At 41.4% G+C, this 11,281-nt stretch overlaps 1 protein-coding gene across 5 annotated transcripts in view; it reads left to right on the plus strand.

Moving 5' to 3' along the window:
* FTO (FTO alpha-ketoglutarate dependent dioxygenase) overlaps positions 1 to 8,361 on the plus strand; it is a 249,524-nt gene extending 241,163 nt beyond the window's left edge. For all 5 annotated transcript variants that reach the window (XM_035119015.2, XM_035119023.2, XM_035119018.2 and 2 more), the window contains one exon: positions 7,481 to 8,361. In XM_035119015.2, the coding sequence (XP_034974906.2) occupies positions 7,481 to 7,625 (145 nt within the window). In that variant the 3' untranslated portion in view covers positions 7,626 to 8,361. The remainder of the gene's footprint in view (positions 1 to 7,480) is intronic.
* The last annotated feature ends 2,920 nt before the right edge of the window (positions 8,362 to 11,281 follow it).

An 11,281-nucleotide genomic window follows, 5' to 3' on the forward strand; every position in this document is an offset into this window, starting at 1 on the left:
ATCATTTAAAGCAGTATCATACCACTTTAGATAGTCATGGCTTCCCCCAAAGAATCCTGGGAAGTGTAGTTTGTTAAAGGTGCTTTAGACCATGCTCTATAAATGAGAAGGTGGGATACAGATGCTTTAAATAAGAACATACCCGGATACATTTTTCACCTTGAATTCGTTTTCAATTTTACTGGCTTTAAACCTCATTCAGGGAGAGTTCACAGTCCCAAACAATAGATACTGAAGTTATACACTCACCTGAGACCGTTCAGGGGCTCCATTTTAAGTTTGTGGCAGTCTCTGAACACTGCTAGCGGTGAAAGGGGGGGGGAACTGAGTGGAATCAAGCTCATAAGCTTTGTAGTCTGTGTCTTGGTGTGCTTAGAAGAGCTTCCTGGGACAAATTGGAAAGTGGTTTTGTTTGATATCATTTCCGCATATTAACATTCATATTCTAGAGAAGGAAAAGCATAAATTAAACCAATGGCAGCACAGCAGTCCATTTCCCCCTTATGGCAGAGTCACCATTGCAACCGATGTGTTTTGTTTTCATTGTTGCTCTGGAAGAACACTGCATCCATTCTAGTGAGTAGTGAGGAAAGTTATTTTATCCTCCTTTGAAATCGTATCTCTTTTGTCGGGCGCATTTCTGAAGTTGTTCTACAGCTTTTGTGCAATGGAGCTGTGGAATTCAACACGACCATACCCTGCAGCTTATAACTGGGCCACCTCAGACATGATACATATAATCACCCAAGCCATTTGACCTCTATATTGTTACACGCAGTCAGGTAGGAGCAAAGTGAGTTTCAGGTGACCCTATCATGTGACCAAGATCAGAGGTCACGAAGTCCTAACTGTTTAGTTGTCAAGGTAGCTCATTCATCACCACTGTTATGTAACTGACATACTGACAAATAGTCCTGGGGTATAAAATTGTTCTCTGCTACTTGAGGACCCTAAACCTTAATTGGCTGCCATAAATTTCCACATGTTAAGAGTTAGTTTGAGCAGACAACTGGCTAGAGGAAAGAAGAAAGATGAAAATTAGGCATATCATTCTTTGTCATATGCTTAATGCCACAATGGACAACACCTACCAACATATGGTATCATGTTAACTATTTTTTATTGTTCAGACTCTTTGTACACCTTAAAAATATATAACCCAAGTTTAATATGCCTGACAAGAATAAAAGACTTGCAAACATCTCTGTTAAACTGAAAGGGTCAAACCCCCTTATTTTTAAGGCAAATCTTCAGTTGCTTTGAATTTCCCTACCATGCTTTTGATTTGTGATGTTGTCCCTTGTAAGAATCTAAAGAGATATCTGAAATAGTACCATTTCTGTTCTCTCTTTGAGGGGGGGTGTAAACTATGCAAGACCAGTTTTTTAGATACTATTGCCCTGCCTAGGGATGTCATAGAATTCTGAAGAAAACAGAAACGGAAGCAGAAAATGCTGATGGTTGCTTTCTTGTCCAATGTCTGGAATGGAAATCAATCCAGCAAATACAATCGGTATTTGCTGCTGCTGTTGCATTCAGACATTTAATGCATTCAGTCATCAAATTATATATAATTGATTATGTCCGTCCCCCCATTTGCAACAACTTTAACAGTGCTTTAGACTATACAGGTGGCGCTGTGGTCTAAGCCACTGAGCCTAGGGCTTGCCGATCGGAAGGTTGGCGATTTGAATCCCCGCAATGGGGTGAGCTCCCATTGCTCAGTCCCAGCTCCTGTCAACCTAGCAGTTTGAAAGCACGTCAAAGTGCAAGTAGATAAATAGGTACCGCTCCAGTGGGAAGGGAAACGGCGTTTCAGTGTGCTGCTCTGGTTTTGCCAGAAGCGGCTTAGTTATGCTGGCCACATGACCCACATGTCCAATTGTCTGTGGACAAACGTTGGTTTCCTCGGCCAGTAAAGCGAGATGAGCGCCGCAACCCCAGAGTCATTTGTGACTGGACTTAACTGTCATGGGTCCTTTACCTTTACCTTTTTATGTCCATCCCTCCATCTGCAAGAACTTTAACAGTGCTTTTTCCCCTTTAAAATGTTTAGGGGTTCTCTCATTTTGACTGCAGAAAATCACCATTTTATAGTTCAAATCGGGAAAAATAAATACAGCAAATGAACAAAAGTACAAAGATTCACAAAATGTTTAGAGATATGTGTACCCCCAGGAAAAAAAAACACTGCTTGGAACTATAGTTTGTTAAGGGTGCTAAAAGTTGTTATGAACTCACAGAGATACAGTTTAACAACCAATCCCTCTTCCCAGGGAACTTTGGAAATTGTAGCTGGGAATTAGGAATAGGGGTATCCCCCTCCCAGAACCCTTAAGTAACTACAATTCCAAGGATGCTTTGGAGAAGCCATGGCCATTAAAGCAGCATGATACAGCTATAAACATATAGCACAAGTGTAGCCTAGTTAGAAACCTCTGTTAATTCAGATGGTCTACATGGTGGGCCAAAGTGAGACAATAGCCAAAAACCAGAGGTCTAAACACTTACATAAACTATTTGTTAAGAGGAAGAGAAAAAGATGGAGAGAGAAAAACCACCCTACTGCTTCTCCCCCTTACAAGCTGCAAATCTTAGCTAGGGAGAAGGGGGGTGGGGAAGAGGGGAGAATAATGTTTTAAAATAAATGGTTAGCACATTAGTATAAAACCTATTGATTAAAAACACCAAGCATAATGTTAGTCTTTTAGTCTCTTGAGTGATGCAATCCCGAAATAAATTTATCCCTTTGACTCTTACATTAACCTTTTATTGACTGCTTGCATACCCATAATTAACACACACTTTAGCTAAAGTGGTTAATTTTAGCATTGTGACCAGTGTCTCCTAATGTAGTTGACACCCTAATCATCTAAATGTAAGTAAAGCCACAGGGGAAGGAACCAGCTGTCTCCTCCAGATTCCAGGAGAAGTCACCATTTTAGACCTGTTCCACCCATGCAACAAAATGGAGTGATAAGAGTGGACTGAACCAGTTTGGACTGGAGGGCAGAGGAATCCATTTCTCCCACTGTGTAAATCCCTCTGGAAGAAGGAAAAACTGAGTGTATTAGTAAGGAAGGTTCTAGTTGAGCCAACTACTTGTGGAGCAAGATTTTTAATTGGGTTTTGATACAGGAAACCATTTTTAAAAACTGCTTCTTCCCCCAACCCGGACCCGCCGGTCAGTGTAGACAATACTGAGCTAAATGAACTAAAGGTCTGGCTCAGTATATGGCAACTTTCTATGTTCCTCCCCCTGATTTAGCTGCTACAGAGCAGGAGCACTGGTTGAGCCCTTGACAATGACAACCCAAGCATTTTAGATAGACCAACAGTGGGAAATGGCTATTGCCCTGTGGACTTCCTAGCTGTGAAAGCCTCCCAGAGTGTCTGGGGCAACCCAGTCAGATCAGCGGGGTACAATATTATTATTATTATTGATTATTTTAATGTTTGGTTGCAGTCTCATTCAATGTGACCTCTAGCTGTTGGGTAGGTCAGTATATTATCCATATTTTGCAGATGTGGGAAGTTAAGGCTCAGAAATAGTGCCTTTGCCCTAAGACAACCTGGTGAATTAGGTACTTCCAAGTGAATGGCCTCTATGTTCCAGAAGATTGGTATAGTAATGTATAGAAAACCAACTGAAAGTCTTCATCTAGAGCTAGGGCGAGTAACCTCTGGCCTTCTAGGTGTTGTTGGACTATAACTCCCACCCATCCCAGCCAGCATAGTGGTTAGGGATGATGGGAGTTGTAGTCCAGCAACTTCTGAAAGGACAGAGGTTCCCCACCTTTGACCCAGAGCACCCAGCAAATGACACCTTCATATTTTTCTAACCAAGAGAGAACACAAAGCAAGTTCTTTGTTTGAGGTTATAATCAGCTTCAGTCTCCTCTGCGTAATAACTGAGTTCTTTCTCTGCAATTTTGTTGGAAGCGAAATATCTCCAGCAGTGGGCTCCGGAATCACCTGGGAACCACTGAGAGGCCTCCGCGCTAAACTATGTTTCCTCAACGACTGTTTTGAGGCGGCCCGCCCAACAAATCTACCGTTCTTCCACACGGTGCGGCTTATCAATGCAAACAGTTTAATATTTATGCTAAGAGGATTGTCAAAAGTAGCTTGTGCTCCTTTAATTCTTGTTTTAAATAAATAATGAGAACATTTGAACACATTACTCTTCTCCGAGGGCCCGAGGTCGGTTAATCTTATTATTTATGAAGTGATGTGCTACATAATAGTGCTTAGTGCATGTTAACAGATGCTATTATCACGGGCCGATGTGGGGAGCTGAAGATATATAGGAATGTTACGTGTTAATACTGTCCTTGCGCTGTAATGTACGATGGATTGAGTGTGGGAGGAGGCTGGAGCCGCAATTAACCGCATACCAACATGGGTGTAAAGTTGACGTATGTTTTCTCTTGGGGATTCTCCTGCCATCAATAATTCCCAAGAGGAAGATGACCTCTTTTCTTTGGTGTGGGCTTTTTCATTCTTTCCTCAGAGAGGGTCAGGGTAGGGAAGTGGCCAGAGAGTCGTGTGTGTTAATCATTGTAGCAGCCACTGGAAGCATTAATCGGTTAATTGTTGAGATGAGTCGGTTATCTCCCCCATTGCAAATGCAAAGATGTGGCAGTCGACCTACGTTTTATTTGTCACTACCCTCCTTCCCTCCCCGCAGCAAGAGGAAAAAAAGTTCTCTTTGGCTTGCCTGATTCAGGCATTGCCTTTTAAGGCAGAGATGCTTTTCCCATATTCTCCCCATGCTGTTTTCATTGGACGTTCTTCGTTGTTTAACATTTTCAGTGCTTTTCTTGGATTTTCTTAATCTCTTATGCATAAAGAAATGTCAACCCCTTGCTGGCCTTTTTCCTTTTCCAAACTCACTTGCTTTTCTGAGCATTCTCCTAGCCTCCTGTTTGCTTAAATGCCTCTGGTGCCTTACCTACAATTAACAGTCAAGGATATATTATGGCAATGAATGAGCTTTGCCACTTTAGTCTAGTGCATCTTAAAGGTGCATTAGAATAAAGTGGCAGAGCATGTGAAGATGAGAAGCCACAAATGTGTTTCAGTTAACACCTCTATTCCAAGGGAAGTGGGAATTAAATTTTCTGTACGTGTGAAAAGTAGAACATTTCATAAACCTAAGATCCATCCCTGCATTGCATAGAATGGAAAGAGGAGTAGGGAACCACCTCAGCTTTGTTTATTTTGTGTTCACTTATAAAACCATTTCTGTCCTGCTTTTTGTGAACGTTCTTAATTGTTTAAAATTTGAAACATGACTATTTTATATTTAATTGTATTACTTTACCGCTCTGATTTTTACTGCCCAGGGCTCTTTTGGGAGGATGGTTGAGATAGGAATTGAATAAGCAACAAAATAGTAATAATGGGCAGCATCCAAGCAAATAGTTCTGCAAGCACTTTTGGCTGTTCGATGGAACTCCCTCTCCTCTCTCTCTATGCGCCTCTTGCTTTAACTCCTTAAACAACTTGGGGGCAGGTTACCAGAAGGACCACCTCTTCCCCCATGTAGCTCTACTTGGACCTCTAGATCAGGGGTCAGCAACCTTTTTCAGCCGTGGGCCAGTCCACCGTCCCTCAGACCATGTGGTGGGCCGAACTATTTTTGGGGTGGGTGGGTGAACGAATTCCTATGCCCCACAAATAACCCAGAGATGCATTTTAAATTCTACTCATGTAAAAACACCAGGCAGGCCCCACAAATATCCCAGAAATGCATTTGAAATAAAAGGACACATTCTACTCATGTAAAAACACGCTGATTCACGGACCATCTGCGGGCCGGATTGAGAAGGTGATTGGGACGCATCTGGCCCCTGGGCCTTAGGTTGCCTAACCCTGCTCTAGATCATCTTCAGAGGGTGTAGCTCAATGGTAAAGCATCTGCCTTGCATGCTGAAGGTCCTAGGTTCAATCCCTGGGACAGACTCCTACCTGGAAACCTGGAAAGTGGTCTGACTCAGAATACAGCAGCTTCCAATTCTCTACAGGTGCCCCCGCCGAGTGAGGTATGGCAGGTGACTCCTGGAGAAAGGGCCTTTGTAATGACAGCACTCTGGCTGTGCAATGCTCTCCCAAGAGATGCTCACCTGGTACAAACTATGAGGTCGCCAGACAAACATCTTTTCATTTCCCCATGTTTCTTCGATCTTGTAAATTGCTGCTATTTTCTTTTCTTTTATGGTGGGTTGTTGTATTTTAATATTTCATGTTTAAGCAGCCCCCTCCCCACCAGTCAGTATTATTACTGGGCAGCATTTGAACGTGATAAATAAAATAGATGTTTAAAAGACAATACTTTCACTTACAGGAATTTAGTTTCATTGGTTTTTACAGTAGCTAAGCCTATTGAACAGAATGCATTGATCACTTGGTCAATTTTCTCCCAGTCATAAAATATCTTCTTGTATATGCCAGTCACTTACCTTATATTAAATTGCTGCATAGCTACTTTTTAAAACTTAAAACAACAAATGAGCTACTAAAGTAGTTCCTTTTTGTGATATTTAGTTTTCTTTTAACCTTTTTTTTTTGCTGATCATATTATAATAATACTCACCTCTCTTCAGCTTTCACTCCTTCATAAACATTAGCTGATTAACCAGCAAATTAAAACAAACAACCTACACAAAAACCCCTGAAACCGAAAACACTGAACTGCTACAAATTTACTAATGCAGGACCAATAAGTGGCAGTCTTTATTACAAAGTAATCTTACAAGATGTGTTGGTTTACTACTCGTAAAATTTCCCTGTGCCGGACTGCAGTTTTAGCTGCTTATTATAATTAGACTTCACTACTATTGATGAGGAATCCATTTAATAAGAAACACTGTAATTCAAAGGGTTTCTCTGGGGACCTAGCAAACGCTAACCTCTTAATTTAATTTTGTTGAAGTTTTGCCCATCTATTCATCAGCAGAAATTGTTATTAACCTTCATTTGCATCTATCTTTCAACAGCAGCTCTCCTCCTCGTTACTTTCCCCCAAAACCTGATGGATTTGTAACTCTCAGATTTGCAAACCACATTCTGCGATATTGTTTAATCTGTGCTGTGACCTTAAATGCAGTAAACTTGGTTTAATCTCTCCCAATAATCTAGTAGTATCACAGAAACCCGCAGACAATGGCATAGACTGCTGACTGACTTCAAATAAGACTGGAGATAATGAAAAAATAATTCCCCCATCGAAAGGTGCACTAGCTGCGTTTTCTTTGTGATGGGCTTTCTCAAATATTCCTCTAGGAATTTATTTATTTATTTTAAAGAAAAACTTGCATTAAGGCAGAAAAGACCCTTGTGACTTCATTGGTTAATAGTCCTTTAGCGTGTGCCCCCCACCCTCTTTTCATTAATAGGCAAACATGAGAAATAATAAATCCCTAAATGCATCCCCTTAATTCATTTTTAATCTTATAGATTTATTTTATTTTTTTAGGTGCCATTCCCAACTTGTGGAGAATTTACCGAAGGATGAAAAGCCAGAATGCCATCCTTATTGGCAAGAAGGCGATGCCAGCATGCCGCTGCCATTCAACCTTGAAGACATAATAGCTGAGCTACAGAGTCTTCTAGAGTGCTAGATGGAGCAATCTGATCATGAACTGACTGAGATTCTTTCGCAAAGAAACATCTTCTGTAAGAGGCACTAGATCTCTCTAAGAAGAGTGGGGTGGAGGAAGAAACAGCCCAGAGGGGGGAAGCATTCTGGCTGCATAATCAGTTAAGAAATTAACCAAAAGTGTACATCGCAAGCACCAGAACATGAAAGTAAGATTATCTGTGGTTTGTTTTCAAGTTGGGTAGGCAGCCACTGCCCTGCTGTGTTTCAGATCGGATGAGTGAAATAAAGAGCCAATTACAAATTGTTTTAGCGCAAATGTCCCCCCCCTCTTTTTTCTGATGGTAAACAAAGGAACATTGAATTACCCAATGCAAGCACTAAACCTGCCTTAGGCTGCAATCCTTTACACACTTAATATGGCAGTAAGTCCTGTTACATTCAATGTGGCTTGTGCCTGAGTAGGCATGCATAGGGTATGGCGGAGTCTGTGATCTTCTACATGCCTACATGGAAGTATATCCCATTAAACTCAACGGGACTTACTTTTAAGGAAACTTGTCCAAGATTGTTCCATAAGAGACTAAGCTATTGGGAAGTCACTGGGCTGAATTTCACCTAGGCAAGTCACACTGAGCCTTAGGCCCCACATCTGCAATATGCATATGATAAATAATACTGACCTACCTCTCAGGGTTGTTGTGAGGATTATGCTAAGATAATAATGTGAATTCTTTTAAATAGAATAAAAGTGCTACCTAGATACTAAATGTTAGTATGGTTGAGTCTTTTTTGTGGTTGAACATTTCAGTACAAAAAGAGAGTTTCTGGGCCAACAAAATCTTATCTGGAAAAACACCCACCCATCCTTTTTTGGCATGGTTTGTACATATATAGATAGGTGACAGATGATAGATAGTTAGATAGATATATGATAGATAGATAGATATTACTTCTGACTACAGGGTCAGACATTCAGGAATCATGTAACCAACCCTAGGACACCATGTTGCTATAGCACCATACTGATTTGGCTACATAGAGCTGTCACAAAGCCAATTCAGAGTAAGGGCAATGCTTTCTACTCTCACTCTGAATAGGATTGATTGATTGATTGATTGATTGATTGCTCCTTTTCTCAGCCTCCCATATATTTTATAATGTGGGGATGATATGCAAGGATTATTTGTTTCATGAAATGTGCTACCTCATCCTCTATTGGTCCAACCCCAATTCATATTCTTATCAGGACATTCTCAAACTTCAAATTCAGTGGGAGTATTCCTGGATTGCTCTCCTCATCCATTAAGATGTGTTGTGAAGGCTCTGTGCACCAGCTGTCCGGGGGGTGGGGGTGGGGCAGAACTCAACAAAGCCAAATCTCCATTGCGGCATCTCAAATACCACCCTTCACTTTAAAAATTCCATGACGCTTCACAACAATATGCTTGCAGTCTCAATATAGTCAGTAAAGGATAATGGAGCACGGGCCTTGTCAGGAGTTACCAAAATGTTGTTCACGGGCCTGCAGACTGAGGCTGAAGGTAAGAATTTACTTCACACTAAACTGCATATTAACTCGGAAGAAGGCCCAGCTGTGCTCAGATGTTCACAATTCCCACCCTTTTTACCTCTTGAACTTTTGAGGGTCTTTTTCAGTTGGCATCTGGGCACCTTGCAGCACCCATGTCTTTTTTGCCGAGATAGGAAGCTTCCCTCCTTGCATATTCAGGATTTTTACACTTGTATTGCTATAATAAAAAAGGGGCTTGTCTATATTGTCTGTTAAAGGAAGAAAGAAATCACCCACATCCAGTGGAAAAGGTGGCTTGCTCAACTTTGGAGAAATGACAGAAGAGCCAATGTTCATAGGAAGCTGCCTTATACAGAGTCAGGCGAGCTCAGTGTTGTCTACACGGACTGGCAGCAGCTCTCTAGGGTTTCAGGCAGGGGGCATTCCTATCCCTACCTGGAGATCCCACCAGGGATTGGACCTTGGAGCCAAATGGCTCCTTTAAACTACCCATTTCCCATTACATCCAAACTGGGAAACCGTGGCTTAATCCTTGCTTCCTAACCAGAATATGAAACCTGGGGAGCAGAAGGGCAAGGAAGGTACACACAGCAGCATGACTTTTTCTCAGGCTAAAAAAGCAGGGCCAGCCTGGGATTGTTTTACATCTGGGCCATATTGTTCCTCTTGGGTGCAAGCCATATCATGTTACATATCATCTTACTCCGTGGATTTGATTGACAAGAGGTTGTATCCAGTGTTAGGTGTACAGGTGAGTTGCCCCATAGAAATTAGTGGACATGACCCACATGGGACCATTCATTTTAGTAGGCCTACTAAACAAAAAAATGCTTAGCTCATATTCTACAGCAGGCATCCCCAAACTTAGCCCTCCAGATGTTTTGGGACTACAATTCCCACCATCCCTGTTAGCTAGGGATCATGGCAGTTGTAGTTCCAAAACATCTGGAGGGCCGAGTTTGGGGGTGCCTGTTCTACAGTCTTATTATCAACTTCTAAGCCCTTGAAAATGGATAGCGTCAAAACAGAAATAATAAATTCCCTGGGGAGATAAAGGGAAATACATATATTACCCCTCACCCCCAAATATATTTCCTTGGGCATATGTGTGCTTGAGTGCAAAGTCAGATATACTGGTGGGTGGGTGGTTGAACTGGTTCTCCAAACTTGGATTCATTGAATATCTATTGTGTTTGCTTCATTTAACCATTTAGTAAAATAAATAAAAAATTACTAGCTGGCACTGTGTGCATGGTGATCACTGGTTAAGAAACACTGTTTGATTTTTTTAAAAAATCACAGGGCAAGAAAAAGAAAAGCACAGCTACCCTCTGTCCTGACAGTGATTGCCTCAAAACAAACATTAACAGATTGAAAGAAACTGAAGTGGCAATGTGGAGAACAAAGCAATCGTGTTTCTTTTACTGCTGATTTGTGATTAATTTCTGTTTTAATTAAGCATTGTTAGAAGCTGTGAGATTCGCAGTGGCAAAATCCACTTGACACTCATAAAGGGTACAGGAAAACAAGGGTGTTCACATGAAAGTTGAAAGCCTTCTGTAAAGAAGAAAGGGACAAATGGGGCTGACTACTGAATGCTTTTTTTGTCTGCAGTGCTAATTTCCTTTTGCATTAGGAGCCTGGTTAGTGCATATAATAGAATTTGGCTAAAACAGGGGCTTTTTTTCAACCAGAACTCGCCGGAACTCAGTTCCGGCACCTCTCAGTTAGGCACCATTATAAGAGAACAATGGAGGCATTCTTGACGAGTTCCAGCACCTCTTTTTCTAGAAAAATAGCACTGGTTAAAACACAGGGGTTTTTTCCAGCAACACTTGCGTGATCTGCTTGTCAAGATCTCCTTAGTGGTACTTCACCAATTACAATGTCAATATTTGCGACTGAATTCTTTCATACTTGCACATCCAGTTCCGAGCAAACCTCTGCTTATATAGGTTTTATGCTCTTGATTATTCTGGTTCATTTCCTTGATGCACATATACTCTAGCGATGTTGAGGCATTTGTCTGAATCCATGTGTGCTAGTCCATCTACTCTATTTTATTATAGACGTGCTTGCCACCCTGGGCAACTTTGGAGGAAGGCTGGGAGAGAAAGTAGGACACACACAAGCCCAAGCCCCAA

Source organism: Zootoca vivipara, chromosome 6, assembly GCF_963506605.1.
Source record: "Zootoca vivipara chromosome 6, rZooViv1.1, whole genome shotgun sequence".
In the NCBI taxonomy this organism is placed as follows: Eukaryota; Metazoa; Chordata; class Lepidosauria; order Squamata; family Lacertidae; genus Zootoca; species Zootoca vivipara.